Source organism: Oncorhynchus gorbuscha, unplaced genomic scaffold (assembly GCF_021184085.1).
Source record: "Oncorhynchus gorbuscha isolate QuinsamMale2020 ecotype Even-year unplaced genomic scaffold, OgorEven_v1.0 Un_scaffold_584, whole genome shotgun sequence".
Lineage (NCBI taxonomy): Eukaryota > Metazoa > Chordata > Actinopteri > Salmoniformes > Salmonidae > Oncorhynchus > Oncorhynchus gorbuscha.
In genome coordinates, this window is record NW_025745417.1 from 63232 (window position 1) to 82500 (window position 19269).

Sequence of the window (19269 nt, forward strand, 5' to 3'; positions counted from 1 at the left end):
GAGGTGAGTCATTTAGCAGACGATCTGATCCAGTAGTGAGTCATTTAGCAGACGCTCTGATGCAGAGGTGAGTCATTTAGCAGACGCTCTGATGCAGAGGTGAGTCATATAGCAGACGCCCTGATGCAGAGGTGAGTCATATAGCAGACGCTTTGATCCAGTAGTGAGTCATTTAGCAGACACTCTGATCCAGTAGTGAGTCATTTAGCAGACGCTCTGATTCAGTAGTGAGTCATTTAGCAGACACTCTGATCCAGTAGTGAGTCATTTAGCAGACGCTCTGATTCAGTAGTGAGTCATTTAGCAGGCACTCTGATCCAGTAGTGAGTCATTTAGCAGACGCTCTTATCCAGTAGTGAGTCATTTAGCAGACACTCTGATCCAGTAGTGAGTCATTTAGCAGATGCTCTGATCCAGCAGTGAGTCATTTAGCAGACGCTCTGATCCAGTAGTGAGTCATTTAGCAGACGCTCTGATGCAGTGGTGAGTCATTTAGCAGACGCTCTGATCCAGTAGTGAGTCATTTAGCAGACGCTCTGATGCAGAGGTGAGTCATTTAGCAGACGATCTGATCCAGTAGTGAGTCATTTAGCAGACGATCTGATGCAGAGGTGAGTCATTTAGCAGACGCTCTGATGCAGAGGTGAGTCATATAGCAGACGCTCTGATGCAGAGGTGAGTCATATAGCAGACACTCTGATCCAGTAGTGAGTCATTTAGCAGACACTCTGATCCAGTAGTGAGTCATTTAGCAGACGCTCTGATTCAGTAGTGAGTCATTTAGCAGACACTCTGATCCAGTAGTGAGTCATTTAGCAGACGCTCTGATTCAGTAGTGAGTCATTTAGCAGGCGCTCTGATCCAGTAGTGAGTCATGTAGCAGACGCTCTTATCCAGTAGTGAGTCATTTAGCAGACACTCTGATCCAGTAGTGAGTCATTTAGCAGATGCTCTGATCCAGCAGTGAGTCATTTAGCAGACGCTCTGATCCAGTAGTGAGTCATTTAGCAGACGCTCTGATCCAGTAGTGAGTCATTTAGCAGACGGTCTGATCCAGTAGTGAGTCATTTAGCAGACGGTCTGATCCAGTAGTGGGGGACCTGATCCTAGATCATAATGAATCAGATTACATGGAGAGGGGTGGACCTGATCCTAGATCATAATGAATCAGATTACACAGAGAGGACCTGATCCTAGATCATAATGAATCATATTACATGGAGAGGGAGGACCTGATCCTAGATCATAATGAATCATATTACATGGAGAGGGAGGACCTGATCCTAGATCATAATGAATCAGATTACATGGAGAGGGGGACCTGATCCTAGATCATAATGAATCAGATTACATGGAGAGGGGACCTGATCCTAGATCATAATGAATCAGATTACATGGAGAGGAGAACCTGATCCTAGATCATAATGAATCAGATTAGATGGAGAGGTGGACCTGATCCTAGATCATAATGAATCAGATTACATGGAGAGGGAGGACCTGATCCTAGATCATAATGAATCAGATTACATGGAGAGGGGGACCTGATCCTAGATCATAATGAATCAGATTACATGGAGAGGGAGACCTGATCCTAGATCATAATGAATCAGATTACATGGAGAGGGAGACCTGATCCTAGATCATAATGAATCAGATTACATGGAGAGGGGGGACCTGATCCTAGATCATAATGAATCAGATTACAGGGAGAGGGAGGACCTGACCCTAGATCATAATGAATCAGATTACATGGAGAGGGGGACCTGATCCTAGATCATAATGAATCAGATTACATGGAGAGGGGAACATTCTCAAATTCCAAAAAACGTTAGAACAGTGGTGGAAACAGAACTCAGTTCCAGAATGCCTGCTTTCTGAACTCACATTTGTGAACAGCTACCTGATCCTAGATCATAATGAATCAGATTACAGGGAGAGGAGGGCCCTGATCCTAGATCATAATGAATCAGATTAGATGGAGAGGGGGGACCGGATCCTAGATCAGCACTCCAACTCTGGGACACTGCCTGTATGAAACAGAACACATAGTTGTAAAGTCTAGTTACAGCAGGTGTTTACTGCCATCTAGTGGAAGATACCAATATAACACTTTATTATCAGGGTGGGGAGGCGGCTGATCTGAAACAGAAAGTAAAGTTGCTCTTTTGTTCAGGATCCATTTTGAGACGACAGAGCAGAAAACACTATATGGAGATTATTGAAAAATAAAGTAGGTATTTCTGAACAATAATCTATTCTAATGGACAGAGTATGTGCATGAATACCTGGAATGAGATATTACTAGTTAGTAGAACTGCTACTTGAGCTGAGTTAGTGTCAGACAGCAGTTTTCAAAGTGTAAACTAATCAGTAGGCCGACATGTTATCAGTAAAACGTCTGGTAAAGATGGTGGAGGAGCTTTTCAATGATATGGTTTTATGTTTATCTCAGGGTTTCTCCATCCTTTTGTTCTTACCAGCACTTACACACCTGATTCAACTAATCATCACATATTTGAAGACAGTTTAATATTTGAGGCAAACTAATGAACATTCTCAAATTAAAACCTTTTGGGTTTGTAGGACTGCTTACAATTATTAAAGTCCGACAGTAACTCACATCTTGGAGTAAAATACTACTTCAGGAAAAGTCTAGAAGTATTTGGTTTTAAATATAATTAAATATCAAAAGTAAAAGTAAAGTTGTAATAATTGAAAATTCCTTATATTAAGAAAACCAGACAGCACCATTTTCTTGTTATTTTAATTATGGATAGCCAGGGTCACACTCCAACACTCAGACATCATTTAAAAACAAAGCATTTGTGTTTAGTGAGTCCTCCAGATCAGAGGCAGTAGGGATGACCAGGGATGTTCTCTGTTTAGTGAGTCCTCCAGATCAGAGGCAGTAGGGATGACCAGGGATGTTCTCTGTTTAGTGAGTCCTCCAGATCAGAGGCAGTAGGGATGACCAGGGATGTTCTCTGTTTAGTGAGTCCTCCAGATCAGAGGCAGTAGGAATGACCAGGGATGTTCTCTGTTTAGTGAGTCCTCCAGATCAGAGGCAGTAGGGATGACCTGGGATGTTCTCTGTTTAGTGAGTCCTCCAGATCAGAGGCAGTAGGGATGACCAGAGATGTTCTCTTGATAATTGTGCAAATTGGACAATTTTCTGTCCTGCTAAGCATTCAAAATGTAATGAGTACCTTTGGCTGTCAGGGAAAATGTACGGAGTAAAAAGTACATCATTCTATTTATGAATGAAGTGAAGTGAAAGTAAAAGTTGTTCAAAAATATAAATAGTAAAGTAAAGGACAGATACCCACAAAAACTACTGAAGTACTTTACACCACTGCATTAGAAGACTGATAAATGTGTTGATTTGAAGGAAATTCTATTCTACTGTATCTTAGTCTATGCATTACTCATCTCATATGTATATACTGTATTCTATTCTACTGTATCTTAGTCTATGCATTATCATCTGTATATACTATATACTGTATCTTAGTCTATGCATTACTCATCTCATATGTCTACTGTATTCTTATTCTACTGTATGCATTACTCATCTCATATGTATATACTGTATTCTTACTATTCTACTGTATCTTAGTCTATGTATTACTCATCTCATATGTATATACTGTATTCTATACATATTCTACTGTATTCTATACTATTATACTGTATCTTAGTCTATGCATTACTCATCATCTGCATATGTATCTTAGTAAATATGTAGATACTGTATTCTATACTATTCTACTGTATCTTAGTCTATGCATTACTCATCTCATATGTATATACTGTATTCTATATTCTACTGTATCATAGTCTATACTGTATTCTATACTATTCTACTGTATCTTAGTCTATGCATTACTCATCTCATATGTAGATACTGTATTCTATACTATTCTACTGTATCATTACTCATCTATGTAGATACTGTATTCTATCTATTCTATATGTATATACTGTATTTTATACTATTCTACTGTATCAGTCTATGCATTACTCATCTCATATGTATATACTGTATTCTATACTATTCTACTGCATCTTAGCCTATGTATTACTCATCTCATATGTATATACTGTATTCTATATTATTCTACTGTATCTTAGTCTATGCCGCTCTGACATTGTGACCAATAACATTTGATTTGATTTAGATTAGGTGATATACACTACATGACCAAAAGTATGTGGACACTTGCTAGTCGAACATCTCATTCCAAAATTATAGGCATTCATATGGAGTTGGTCCCCCTTTTGCTGCTATAACAGCCTCCACTCTTCTGGGACGGCTTTCCACTAGATGTTGGAACATTGCTGCGGGGACTTGCTTCCATTCAGCCACAAGAGCATTAGGGAGGTCGGGCACTGATGTTGGGTGATTGGACCTGGCTCGCAGTCGGCATTCCAATTCATCCCAAAGGTGTTCAATGGGGTTGAGGTCAGGACTCTGTGCAGGCCAGTCAAGTTCTTCCACACCAATCTCGACAAGCCATTACTGTATGGACCTCGCTTTGTGCACGGGGACATTGTCTTGCTGAAACAGGAAACGGCCTTCCCCAAACTGCCCAAGACAATTTTCCTCCGCCACCAAACTTTACAGTTGGCACAATGCATTCGGACAGGAAGCGTTTTCCTGGCATCCACCAAACCCAGATTCCACTGCTCCAGAGTCCAATGGCAGCGAGCTCTACACCACTCAAGCCGATGCTTGGCATTGCGCAAGGTGATCTTGTGTGCGGCTGCTTGGCCATGGAAATCCATTTCATGAAGCTCCCGATGAACAGTTATTTTGCTGACATTGCAGTTTGGAACTCGGTAGTGAGTGTTGCAACCGAGGACAGATCATTTTTATGTGCTTCCACACTTGGCGAGCCAGTCCTCTGAGCTTGAGTGGCCTACCACTTCACTGTTGAGCCGTTGTTGATCCGAGACGTTTCCACTTCACAATAACAGCACTTACAGTTGACCGGGGCAGCTCTAGCAGGGCAGATATTTGACAAACTGACATGTTGGAAAGGTGGCATCCTATGACGGTGCCACGTTGAAAGGCACTGAGATCTTCAGTTAGGTCATTCTACTGCCAATGTTTGTTTATGGAGATTGCATGGCTGGCTGTCCGACTTTATACACCTGTCAGCAACAGGTGTGGCTGAAATAGAATCCACTAATTTGGAGGGGTGTCCACATATGTTTGCATATACAGTGTAGATTCTCTGTCCTGCTACTGGTAGGACTATAACATTATGTGAACTGATCTGAACAGGTTTAGGCTGGTCATCGATGACATGTAGGCTATATCTGAGGTATAGACTTTCATCTGCATATCACTGACCATCTGCTAGTATACATTATAACCTAGCCTACTTTACATAATATAAAATCTCTCACTTGTTGCAAAAAACCTTTCTGAATGGATCAATCAAATCAAATCAAATGTATTTATATAGCCCTTCGTACATCAGCTGATATCTCAAAGTGCTGTACAGAAACCCAGCCTAAAACCTCAAACAGCAAGCAATGCAGGTGAAGGTGGCTAGGAAAAACTCCCTAGAAAGGCCAAAACCTAGGAAGAAACCTAGAGAGGAACCAGGCTATGTGGGGTGGCCAGTCCTCTTCTGGCTGTGCCGGGTGGAGATTATAACAGAACATGGCCAAGATGTTCAAATGTTCATAAATGACCAGTATGGTTGAATAATAATAAGGCAGAACAGTTGAAACTGAAATCAATGATTTCCCCCCTCAGATCAATAATGTCCGTTTTAGCCCTTCTGTCTACATTCTCAGATACGTTTAGAAAATAACAGATTGAAAGACAATAAATAGCCACTTTTGATTAATACAAATAAGTGTGAGACATGGCCTTGTGTTGAGGCACTGTCTAGAACTACCTTAACAAACAGTGACTTATTATTATTGACAGTTACCATGGAGATGAAATGTCACAACTACATGTTCATGTGATGCATTAAATCACCTGACTGTTTCTATGTATGTTAGTAAATGTTTTATTTCTCAAAGAGATAATGAATACATGAGAAAAATAATTAATTGTCACTGTGTTAATCACAACCAACATGCTGGATCTCTGTTTAGGGGTCAGTGCTCTAAAATGAGTCTCTCCGGGAAGAGAGAGGAGGGGGGCCCTGCCTCTAAAATTCATCTCTCTGAGGGACATGACACCAAAGCTAAGAGGTAAGATGATAATTTTATGAATAATTTATAAAGTTTATTTCCAAAATAAATAGCTATCTTAAGATGAATGCACAAACTGTAAATCGTTCTGGATAAGAGCATCTGCTAAATCAGGGGTTCTCAATCTGGGGTCTGGGGAGGTACTGCAGGGGTTCTCAATCCGGGGTCTGTGGAGGTACTGCAGGGGTTCTCAATCCGGGGTCTGTGGAGGTACTCCGGGGTCTGTGGAGGAAGAGGGGTTCTCAATACGGGGTCTGTGGAGGTACTGCAGGGGTTCTCAATCCGGGGTCTGTGGGGAGGTACTGCAGGGGTTCTCAATCCGGGGTCTGTGGAGGTACTGCAGGGGTTCTCAATCCGGGGTCTGGGGAGGTACTGCAGGGGTTCTCAATCCGGGGTCTGTGGAGGTACTGCAGGGGTTCTCAATCCGGGGTCTGTGGAGGTACTAGGGGTTCTCTCCGGGGTCTGTGGAGGTACTGCAGGGGTTCTCAATCCGGGGTCTGGGAGGTACTGCAGGGGTTCTGCAGGGGTTCTCAATCCGGGGTCTGTGGAGGTACTGCAGGGGTTCTCAATACTGCGGGGTTCTCTCCGGGGTCTGGGGAGGTACTGCAGGGGTTCTCAATCCGGGGTCTGTGGAGGTACTGCAGGGGTTCTCAATCCGGGGTCTGTGGAGGTACTGCAGGGGTTCTCAATCCGGGGTCTGTGGAGGTACTGCAGGGGTTCTCAATCCGGGGTCTGTGGAGGTACTGCAGGGGTTCTCAAACCGGGGTCTGTGGAGGTACTGCAGGGGTTCTCAATCCGGGGTCTGGGGAGGTACTGCAGGGGTTCTCAATCCGGGGTACTGCAGGGGAGGTACTGCAGGGGTTCTCAATCCGGGGTCTGTGGAGGTACTGCAGGGGTTCTCAATCCGGGGTCTGTGGAGGTACTGCAGGGGTTCTCAATCCGGGGTCTGTGGAGGTACTGCAGGGGTTCCTCAGCACCCTGACTGTACTCGTTGATATGTAAGATATTTGACAGGATTTTTACATGACACGACCACTTTGCCTCTTAATTATTGCCTAATATAATGGAATGCATCTTTTAACCAATTGTGATGGTTGTTACCAGCAGAATATTGACAATATAACTGTTACATCAACACTCTCTTCACACCCGTTTAACAACTCTAAATATCTTTGGCATAGTAGGCATCAAGTCCCTTCCAATAATGTTGCCTACAACGTTGAATACAATGTTCATATTCATTGAACACATATTACACCCTAGATACCTTCAATTGCCCAGTTTATATCCATCTGCCAAATTTAGGAGTATTTTTTAACAATATGATGTTGTGCTCCAAAGGGAGAACTTGAAATAACATGATGTAGATAATTAAATCATCAAAAGAAAAACGTGTTTAGAAAACAAGGTTCCTTATGGAGCCAAAAAGGCTTCTATCACTTCCTTAAAATATTAAATCAATAAAAGTTATATATATTTTGGGGTTCAGTGAAGAAGAACCTCTAGAGTTCTGATCAACAAAAGGTTCATGTTTTGAGGATGTGAACCCAGCAGCCATCCAGTGGTCAGATCAATTCCACCTGTTTTTTCCAGCGCCCGGCCCGGGATTCGAACCAGCCACCCTTCGTCCACAGCTCCAACTCCAACCTGAGTTAATCTGCCAAAATGAAGACAAAATGCTCTGCAGACAAACATGGTATCACTAGTTATACATCATTATCATACATAACTCATCGCCAAAAGCACAAGACATACTGTTGCATGTAGGTCTATATTATTTATGGGTTGATCACATAGAAATATAAAAACATTATTTTTAATTACTGCAATGCAATTACATGTGGCTCAGGAACCACTGACTCACTGCATGATTCTATAGTATTATCAAGACACCTGCTGTTAACTCTTAACTACTTAGACAGCTCACGAGGTGTCCTAAATATCTGCTGACTAGGTGGGTAGGTAATTTAGGTAATGGGTAGGTAACTAGGTCATTTATACTCATTAGTGTAAAATGTCTTTATGCTCAGCACTTATACGACCAATTTTCTACTCTGAGACACTTTATGTATATGGTCCCAGATCTCAAAATATTGTTATAAAAAAACTGAATGTTTGATCTCAAAACATTGTTATAATTTTGTAAAAATGTTTGTTAAACATAATAATAAAAAAATGAATATTACTAATGTAACCCACTGTAAAGACTGGGTTTAGGTTATTGTGTTGAGCTCATGTGGGTTTACAGAACTGTCCGCGTTACAGAACTGTCCGCGTCCCGTACAGAACTGTCCGCGTCCCCACAGAACTGTCACGTACAGAACTGTCCGCGTCCCCGTACAGAACTGTCCGCGTCCCCGTACAGAACTGTCCGCGTCCCCGTACAGAACTGTCCGCGTCCCCGTACAGAACTGTCCGCGTCCACGTTCGGTGTGGATATTGTCCGGTTACGCGCAGAGTGGACTGAGGTGATCTTGGGGAATATGACGGAGTTTGTTAGTGTTGAGACACCGAAGTTTATTGTTCAATTTGCTTTTTTCTTTACGGTGAGGGACAGTGTGAGTGTAGCCAGATCCTTTTCACTCTCTATCCTTGTTTCAATTTGTGTTTCACCGGATTCATCATCGAGACGAGGGACAGACGAACGACCTGCTAGCCAATCGGTACAGCTCGGTAAGCTAGCTAGCTACTCTACCAGCAGCATCCTAGTTACCATAGCTACCACTACATCATCACCGCTTCTCCCTCTCTCATTGACGGATGCTGGCTACCTCTGTCCGGTTCTCCTTTCTTCACTAGATGGACGGTAACTAGTGTTTAACCCCTCTGTGTTCAAGGACCGAACGTTTGAATATTATTTTCAGAGCGCCTCAATAGCAGGTATTGAACCCCAGGTAAATAATCACTAGTCAGAACCTCAACCTCAATATACATTCATTATAAAAAATATATTTAATATCTGATATTGTGAGTAAACAACCTCGAGTGCGTCTTCCAGCCCTCCAATAAATTACATCATTCAACCCTCCCGGTTAGTAAATTTACCTCAACATGCCCCCGGAGAAGGCAGAGTAACGACACCAGCCTTTTAGCGGGGCTGACAGACTGACTACAACGCTCGCGACGCCAAATTAATTTCGTCATTTTAAATGACACACTGCTCTCGCGCCATTAACTAACGTCTGGAAGTCAGTTATATTTGTGACGCAGTTCGCGCTGCATCTCCTCATTGGTTTATAGAAGCAGGTACCCACGCGCCATTAACTAACGTCTGGAAGTCAGTTCTATTTGTGAAACTCTTCTTATGTTTCCCCATCTGAGCTCAGAGTAGATGAGAGATGTAATGTTTGTCTCTGTTGTGTTGAAGCCCAATCAAGCAGGAGAGACCAGCCTCCCCTGTTCCCAGCTGTGTGTCCATGAAGAGTGACCAGTCTATGGGTCATCCTATATCCTTTAGAGAGGGAGACTTTTCTACTGAACAAAGGTAAGAAGAACTCATGGGTCCTGGTCAGTGAGTTAAACAACACTGTCTCTAGTCATTTCTCCTCCCATTTTCCCATTTATTGTTGTTGTTTTCATAATCCATAGGCTCATCATTTTGTCTATTTTCATAGTCCTAAAACAATATTAAACAAACACAACATTCCCTGTGTGTGTGTGTGTGTGTGTGTGTGTGTGTGTGTGTGTGTGTGTGTGTGTGTGTGTGTGTGTGTGTGTGTGTGTGTGTGTGTGTGTGTGTGTGTGTGTGTGTGTGTGTGTGTGTGTGTGTGTGTGTGTGTGTGTGTGTGTGTGTGTGTGTGTGTGTGTGTGTGTGTGTGTGTGTGTGTGTGTGTGTGTGTGTGTGTGTGTGTGTGTGTGAGTGTGTGTGTGTGTACTCCCTGGATGAGGAGATGTAATCTCATGTTTTGTCCACAGTAACCAACAGGAGAGATCAGAGTCAGAGATTCTCAGTGGTCAGTCTTCCCAGAGTCATCAAACAGACCTGGCCTCCATTTTCAGTGTATGTGGTCCTGTTATGTACATTTGTTTTTGTTTACCTCAAGAAAAGTTGATCTGTCAATCATTCATTAATGTGTTAATGAGAAGCATTTATTCTCTTGCTTAACTAATTTACTTAATTTTTTCCAGATGCTTGAAGAGAAAATTATGACATTTGTGAAGAACGAGCTGAAGATGTTCAAGAGGATTCTTGGTCCAGAACTCCCAGAAGGCTTTGAGAGTCAGAAGCAGGAAGTGGTGGACGCTGAAGATGAGAAGCAGGAGAGCAGTGCCAGAGAGGGGGCTCTGAAGATCACACTGCACGTCCTGAGGAAAATGAACCAGATGGAGCTTGCTGACACACTGGAGAAATGTAAGATCTGTCTGCCTCATGTTGAATGCTGTTTTATAATATTTAAAAGCTGTAGCTAAAGTACAGCTAAAGTAGCTGTGTAACTCAATGATATTGTAGCAGCCTTAACACAACACCTAGTGACCTCATCAAGTAGCAGCAGGGATGTGTTGTGGTGATTCATTTAGAGAGAGAGAACATTAATAATACCATCAATAATACCAATAATAATATAATCAGTCACACCAGTCTGTAACGCATTATGAAAACATTTACACATTTATACAGTCAGTTTAGAGAATACATTATTATAATTTACAACTTTATAACAGTCCTTCAATACTGTAGGCATTAAAACAGACATAATATTAATATCCTCTGTTATTTCTAGATTCAGATGAGCTTGCTGTGATTTGCCAACGTGAACTCAAATCTAATCTAAAGAAGAAGTTTCAATGTATATTTGAGGGGATCGCTAAACAAGGAAACCCAACACTTCTCAATAAGATCTACACAGAGCTCTACATCACAGAGGGTGGAACAGGAGAGGTCAATAATGAACATGAGCTGAGACAGATTGAGACAACAACCAGGAAACAAGCAAGACCAGAGACTGCAATCAAATGTAACGACATCTTCAAACCCTTAACTGGACAAGACAAACCTATCAGAACTGTGCTGACAAAGGGAGTCGCTGGCATTGGAAAAACAGTCTCTGTGCAGAAGTTCATTCTGGACTGGGCTGAAGGAAAAGCAAATCAGGATGTCCAATTTATATTTTCATTCCCTTTCCGGGAGCTGAATTTGATGAAAGAGGACAAACACACTTTCATTGAACTTCTCAATCACTTCTCAGTGGAAACCAAACAATCAGGAATCTCCAACTACAACAAGTACAAAGTTCTGTTCATCTTTGATGGTCTGGATGAGTGCCGACTGCCCCTAGACTTCCAGAAGAACAAGATCTGTTGGGACGTCACAGAGTCAACCTCAGTGGATGTTCTGCTGACAAATCTCATCAAGGGAAATCTGCTTCCCTCTGCTCTCCTCTGGATAACTACCCGACCTGCAGCAGCCAATAAGATCCCTTCAGGGTGTGTTGACCAGGTGACAGAGGTACGAGGGTTCAATGACCCACAGAAGGAGGAGTACTTCAGGAAGAGATTCAGTGATGAGGACCTGGCCAGCAGAATCATCTCACACATAAAGACATCAAGGAGCCTCCACATCATGTGCCACATTCCAGTCTTCTGTTGGATTTCTGCAACAGTCCTTGAACACATGCTGAAACATAAGAGAGAAGAGATGCCCAAGACTCTGACTGAGATGTACACACACCTTGTGGTGTTTCATACCAAACAGAAGAATGAAAAGTATCTTGGGAAAGAAGAGACAGGTCCACACTGGAATAAAGAGAGCATTCTGTCACTGGGAAAACTGGCTTTTCAACAGCTTGTGAAGGGCAATCTGATTTTCTATGAAGAAGACCTGAAAGAGGCTGGCATTGATGTCAATGAAGCCTCAGTGTACTCAGGATTGTGCACACAGCTCTTTAAAGAGGAATGTGGGCTGTACCAGGACAAGGTGTACTGCTTTGTTCATCTGAGCATTCAGGAGTTTCTGGCTGCTGTATATGTGTTCCTCTCATTCATCAACAACAATGAGAATCTAATGGACAAACCGCAAACAAAGTCCAATATATTTTCTTCAATGTTCAGAGACAAGACTGAAGTTACTGTCTACAAGAGTGCTGTGGATAAAGCCTTACAAAGTGAGACAGGAAACCTGGACCTGTTCCTCCGCTTCCTTCTGGGCCTCTCACTGGAGTCCAATCAGAAGCACTTACGAGGTCTACTGACGAAGTCAAGAAGCAGCTCACAGACCCATGAAGAAACAGTCAAGTACATCAAGGAGAAGATCAGGAAGAATCTCTCTCCAGAGAGGAGCATCAATCTGTTCCACTGTCTGAATGAACTGAAGGACCATTCTCTAGTGGAGGAGATCCAAAGCTACCTGAGATCAGGAAGTCTCTCAAAACCCAACCTGTCACCTGCACAGTGGTCAGCTCTGGTCTTTGTGTTGCTGACTTCAGAAAAGGAGCTGGATGTGTTTGACCTGAAGAAATACTCCAGATCAGAGGAAGGTCTTCTGAGGCTGCTGCCAGTGGTCAAAGCCTCCAGAGCTGCTCTGTGAGTAAATAAAATGACATATAAGAACTAATCATCAGGAAGAAATATTCAGTTTAGAGAAAAATATGTAATATAATATGTATATAATATTATATTGAATAACATATTCAATAAATTAATGGATTTTCACATTAGTATAACAATATGACCATACAATTCTAGGAGACGGAAGATGAATCAATATCTTGTTTGAGAGAATAAACCAAATGCATCTGCCATTGTCCTTCGACACTACTGGTGTTACATTGTGTGTTTGTGAAGTCATGATGATCTCTTTGTCAGGCTGTCAGGCTGTGGAGTCACAGAGGAAGGCTGTGCTTCTCTGGTCTCAGCTCTGAGGTCAAACCCCTCACACCTGAGAGAGCTGGATCTGAGTAACAACGACCTGAAGGATTCAGGAGTGAAGCTGCTCTCTGCTGGACTGGGGAATCCCCACTGTAAACTGGAGACTCTGAGGTCAGTATTATCAGATATGAAAGCACTTTATGTATGTAGTTCTCCCATTTTGAAAAGTCGTAATTATTCGGTTATATTCCCTTATAGTGTATTAAATCAAATCAAATCAAATCAAATCAAATTTATTTATATTATCAGTGATATCTCAAATTAAAACCCCAAACAGCAAACAATAGGTGTCACCTAGACAATGCAGTTTAGTAGTTTAGTATTTGGTCCCATATTCCATGCCTGCAGTGATTACATCAAGCTTGGGATTCTACTAACTTGAATTAATTAGCAGTTTGTCTTGGTTGTGTTTTGGATGTTTTCCTAATAGAAACTGGATGGTGAATAATGTCCTGTCAGTTTGGAGTCACTTCACTTGTATTGTCAGTAAGAATAGAATATGTTTCTGAACACTCCTACATTCATGTGGATGGTACCATGATTATGGATAATAATGAATGAATCGAGAATAATGATGAATGATGAAGTTACAGAGGCACAAAGATCAGACCCCCTCTGTTATTGGTAATGGTGAGAGGTTAGCATGTTTTGTTGTAGCCTCTGTTATTGGTAATGGTGAGAGGTTAGCATGTTTTGTTGTAGTCTCTGTTATTGGTAATGGTGAGAGGTTAGCATGTTTTGTTGTAGCCTCTGTTATTGGTAATGGTGAGAGGTTAGCATGTTTTGTTGTAGTCTCTGTTATTGGTAATGGTTAGAGGTTAGCATGTTTTGTTGTAGTCTCTGTTATTGGTAATGGTGAGAGGTTAGCATGTTTTGTTGTAGCCTCTGTTATTGGTAATGGTGAGAGGTTAGCATGTTTTGTTGTAGTCTCTGTTATTGGTAATGGAAGAGGTTAGCATGTTTTGTTGTAGTCTCTGTTATTGGTAATGGTGAGAGGTTAGCATGTTTTGTTGTAGTCTGTTATTGGTAATGGTGAGAGGTTAGCATGTTTTGTTGTAGCCTCTGTTATTGGTAATGGTGAGAGGTTAGCATGTTTTGTTGTAGTCTCTGTTATTGGTAATGGTGAGAGGTTAGCATGTTTTGTTGTAGTCTCTGTTATTGGTAATGGTGAGAGGTTAGCATGTTTTGTTGTAGTCTCTGTTATTGGTAATGGTGAGAGGTTAGCATGTTTTGTTGTAGCCTCTGTTATTGGTAATGGTGAGAGGTTAGCATGTTTTGTTGTAGTCTCTGTTATTGGTAATGGTGAGAGGTTAGCATGTTTTGTTGTAGTCTCTGTTATTGGTAATGGTGAGAGGTTAGCATGTTTTGTTGTAGTCTCTGTTATTGGTAATGGTGAGAGGTTAGCATGTTTTGTTGTAGTCTCTGTTATTGGTAATGGTGAGAGGTTAGCATGTTTTGTTGTAGCCTCTGTTATTGGTAATGGTGAGAGGTTAGCATGTTTTGTTGTAGTCTCTGTTATTGGTAATGGTGAGAGGTTAGCATGTTTTGTTGTAGTCTCTGTTATTGGTAATGGTGAGAGGTTAGCATGTTTTGTTGTAGTCTCTGTTATTGGTAATGGTGAGAGGTTAGCATGTTTTGTTGTAGTCTCTGTTATTGGTAATGGTGAGAGGTTAGCATGTTTTGTTGTAGCCTCTGTTATTGGTAATGGTGAGAGGTTAGCATGTTTTGTTGTAGCCTCTGTTATTGGTAATGGTGAGAGGTTAGCATGTTTTGTTGTAGTCTCTGTTATTGGTAATGGTGAGAGGTTAGCATGTTTTGTTGTAGTCTCTGTTATTGGTAATGGTGAGAGGTTAGCATGTTTTGTTGTAGTCTCTGTTATTGGTAATGGTGAGAGGTTAGCATGTTTTGTTGTAGTCTCTGTTATTGGTAATGGTGAGAGGTTAGCATGTTTTGTTGTAGTCTCTGTTATTGGTAATGGTGAGAGGTTAGCATGTTTTGTTGTAGTCTCTGTTATTGGTAATGGTGAGAGGTTAGCATGTTTTGTTGTAGTCTCTGTTATTGGTAATGGTGAGAGGTTAGCATGTTTTGTTGGTAATGTAGTTAGTATGTTTTGTTATTGGTAATGGTGAGAGGTTAGCATGTTTTGTTGTAGTCTCTGTTATTGGTAATGGTGAGAGGTTAGCATGTTTTGTTGTAGTCTCTGTTATTGGTAATGGTGAGAGGTTAGTATGTTTTGTTGTAGTCTCTGTTATTGGTAATGGTGAGAGGTTAGTATGTTTTGTTGTAGTCTGTTATTGGTAATGGTGAGAGGTTAGTATGTTTTGTTGTAGTCTGTTATTGGTAATGGTGAGAGGTTAGCATGTTTTGTTGTAGTCTCTGTTATTGGTAATGGTGAGAGGTTAGCATGTTTTGTTGTAGTCTCTGTTATTGGTAATGGTGAGAGGTTAGTATGTTTTGTTGTAGCCTCTGTTATTGGTAATGGTGAGAGGTTAGTATGTTTTGTTGTAGTCTGTTATTGGTAATGGTGAGAGGTTAGTATGTTTTGTTGTAGTCTCTGTTATTGGTAATGGTGAGAGGTTAGCATGTTTTGTTGTAGTCTGTTATTGGTAATGGTGAGAGGTTAGTATGTTTTGTTGTAGCCTCTGTTATTGGTAATGGTGAGAGGTTAGTATGTTTTGTTGTAGTCTCTGTTATTGGTAATGGTGAGAGGTTAGCATGTTTTGTTGTAGTCTCTGTTATTGGTAATGGTGAGAGGTTAGCATGTTTTGTTGTAGCCTCTGTAACTTCCTCACTCATTATTATTCATGATTCTTTCATGATTTTTCTTAATCATGGCATCATCAGGATTAATTTATTATTGTTTAGAAACATGTTATCTACTGGGAATGTTAGACAGAAAAGTACTCCACTCATCATCCACCATTTTATTATTGGGCAAAACACAACCAAAAACACAACCAAAACAAACTGCAAATGCAACCAACGAGTTGACGACTAAAAAACTAAATTTTTCAATATTTTAATACACTATTAGTGAATTGGTCAGAATACTAAAGACTTCTTCAAATGGGGAGACTGGAAACATAAATTGTTTTCATTTTTAATAGTGAAAACACATATGTCTTAAAATATCCTCAAATAAAGGTGACATTATAAACTGTCACCTCATATGAAACAATTGACCTCAAATCCAAAATGTTGGTGTTGAAATGTTTAAATTTAAAATGTTAGCTTCACTGTCTAAATAGATATGGTGTGGACTGTATACTCAATACAATCTAAATCTGATACCTCACTGTCTAAATAGATATGGTGTGGACTGTATACTCAATACAATCTAAATCTGATACCTCACTGTCTAAATAGATATGGTGTGGACTGTATACTCAATACAATCTAAATCTGATACCTCACTGTCTAAATAGATATGGTGTGGACTGTATACTCAATACAATCTAAATCTGATACCTCACTGTCTAAATAGATATGGTGTGGACTGTATACTCAATACAATCTAAATCTGATACCTCACTGTCTAAATAGATATGGTGTGGACTGTATACTCAATACAATCTAAATCTGATACCTCACTGTCTAAATAGATATGGTGTGGACTGTATACTCAATACACTGTCTAAATCTGATACCTCACTGTCTAAATAGATATGGTGTGGACTGTATACTCAATACAATCTAAATCTGATACCTCACTGTCTAAATAGATATGGTGTGGACTGTATACTCAATACAATCTAAATCTGATACCTCACTGTCTAAATAGATATGGTGTGGACTGTATACTCAATACAATCTAAATCTGATACCTCACTGTCTAAATAGATATGGTGTGGACTGTATTCAATACAATCTAAATCTGATACCTCACTGTCTAAATAGATATGGTGTGGACTGTCTACTCAATACAATCTAAATCTGATACCTCACTGTCTAAATAGATATGGTTGGACTGTATACTCAATACAATCTAAATCTGATACCTCACTGTCTAAATAGATACTGGTGTGGACTGTATTCAATACAATCTAAATCTGATACCTCACTGTTCTAAATAGATATGGTGTGGACTGTATACTCAATACAATCTGAATATGATTTGACTTTGAGGCTGTCAGGCTGTTGTAGCTGGGGTAACTCAATACCTAGTCCACACCATGTGTTTGGAAGTGAAGATTACAGTTTTCTGCTCCAGCATTTTCACTGTCTAAATACATATGGTGAGGACTGTATGTTTTGTTGTAGCATCTGTAATCACTCATTATTTTTAATGATTCATTCACTGTCTAAATACATATGGTGAGGACTGTCAAAATACAAAATACTAAACTTCTGATACTTTAATCACTGTCTCAGAAATAGACTTGGTGTGGACTAGATACTCAATAAATCTAAATCTGATACCTCACTGTCTAAATAGATATGGTTTGGAAATACTCAATACAATCTAAATCAAATCACTGTCTAAAGGTGATATTATAAACTGTCATACTCAATAAACATTAAATCTGAAACTGTCAAAATAGATATGGTGTGGACTGATACAATACATTTAAATCTGATACTTCACTGTCTAAATAGATATGGTGTGGACTGTATACTCAATACAATCTAAATCTGATACCTCACTGTCTAAATAGATATGGTGTGGACTGTATACTCAATACAATCTAAATCTGATACCTCACTGTCTAAATAGATATGGTGTGGACTGTATACTCAATACAATCTAAATCTGATACCTCACTGTCTAAATAGATATGGTGTGGACTGTATACTCAATACAATCTAAATCTGATACCTCACTGTCTAAATAGATATGGTGTGGACTGTATACTCAATACAATCTAAATCTGATACCTCACTGTCTAAATAGATATGGTGTGGACTGTATACTCAATACAATCTAAATCTGATACCTCACTGTCTAAATAGATATGGTGTGGACTGTATACTCAATACAATCTAAATCTGATACCTCACTGTCTAAATAGATATGGTGTGGACTGTATACTCAATACAATCTAAATCTGATACCTCACTGTCTGTCTTCTGACTGATACTGCTTTTTAAACTGGTCTGGTCAGTCTACTCAAATATTTGTACTATACATGTTTCTCTCTACAAGCAATACTTTGATAATTTATCATTTCTAATAATGATACATTAATATATGAATAGATATGGCAGGTTTCAGGACACTGATATATCTGAATATGTAGAAAAATATACTGCCACTATTTTCACCACCAAAGAATATCAGTGTGATTTTAATATGATTTGACTCTTTGCAGGCTGTCAGGCTGTCTAGTCACAGAGGAAGGCTGTGCTTCTCTGGTCTCAGCTCTGAGGTCAAACCCCTCACACCTGAGAGAGCTGGACCTGAGCTACAATCACCCAGGAGACTCAGGAGTCAGACTGCTCTCTGCTGGACTGGAGGATCCACACTGCAGACTGGAGAAACTCAAGTATGTAGAGGGTTTATGTCAATGTTCATATCAGACATGTTTGACTTATCAGGCTAGTTAAGACAAACATTCTGACCACCACTTGGACAAAGTTAGATATGACACACTGGACTGTGTGCACACTGGTGTACACACAGGACATTTGTACCAATGATTGACCCTGTGTGTGTGTCCAGTGTGTGTGTGTGTGTCCAGTGTGTGTGTGTGTGTGTGTGTGTGTGAGTTCAGGTGTATCCCTCAATGACTGTCTGTTCTTCTGCTTACCGCTACAGTGTGGAACATGGTGGAGAGAACAGAATGAAACCTGGACTTAGAAAATGTGAGTGTTGACTGCTGTGAAGAATATGACTAAGAATAAGTCTTAATTCAAGTTAAGTCAAAGTCAAAGACCACCATCATTACTGACTTGGTCATATTAAATATCAGCTGTAGTTCTACAGAAGCAGAAATCAGGGACACCAAAGATTACAAAGAGTTGTTGATTTGTGTGTGTGTGTGTGTGTGTGTGTGTGTGTGTGTGTGTGTGTGTGTGTGTGTGTGTGTGTGTGTGTGTGTGTGTGTGTGTGTGTGTGTGTGTGTGTGTGTGTGTGTGTGTGTGTGTGTGTGTGTGTGTGTGTGTGTGTGTGTAATTAATAGGAATAAGTGTGTTTTATATTACCATACAGTATAACATATGATCATTCAACAAGTCTCAAGTTACCTTAAC

General features: G+C 40.4%; 1 protein-coding gene across 6 annotated transcripts in view; it reads left to right on the top strand.

Annotated features, from left to right (window-relative positions):
- The first annotated feature begins 2167 nt into the window (after nt 1-2167).
- LOC124018854 (NLR family CARD domain-containing protein 3-like) overlaps nt 2168-19269 on the top strand; it is a 107165-nt gene continuing 90063 nt past the window's right edge. For 2 of the 6 annotated variants that reach the window (XM_046334152.1, XM_046334154.1), the window contains exons 1-10: nt 2168-2230; nt 6118-6216; nt 7810-7912; nt 9584-9700; nt 10132-10216; nt 10345-10567; nt 10938-12735; nt 13018-13191; nt 18390-18563; nt 18836-18882. In XM_046334152.1, the coding sequence (XP_046190108.1) occupies nt 6198-6216; nt 7810-7912; nt 9584-9700; nt 10132-10216; nt 10345-10567; nt 10938-12735; nt 13018-13191; nt 18390-18563; nt 18836-18882 (2740 nt within the window). In that variant the 5' untranslated portion in view covers nt 2168-2230; nt 6118-6197. The remainder of the gene's footprint in view (nt 2231-6117; nt 6217-7809; nt 7913-9583; nt 9701-10131; nt 10217-10344; nt 10568-10937; nt 12736-13017; nt 13192-18389; nt 18564-18835; nt 18883-19269) is intronic. The other 4 variants (XM_046334153.1, XM_046334156.1, XM_046334155.1 and 1 more) reach the window with 3 other exon arrangements.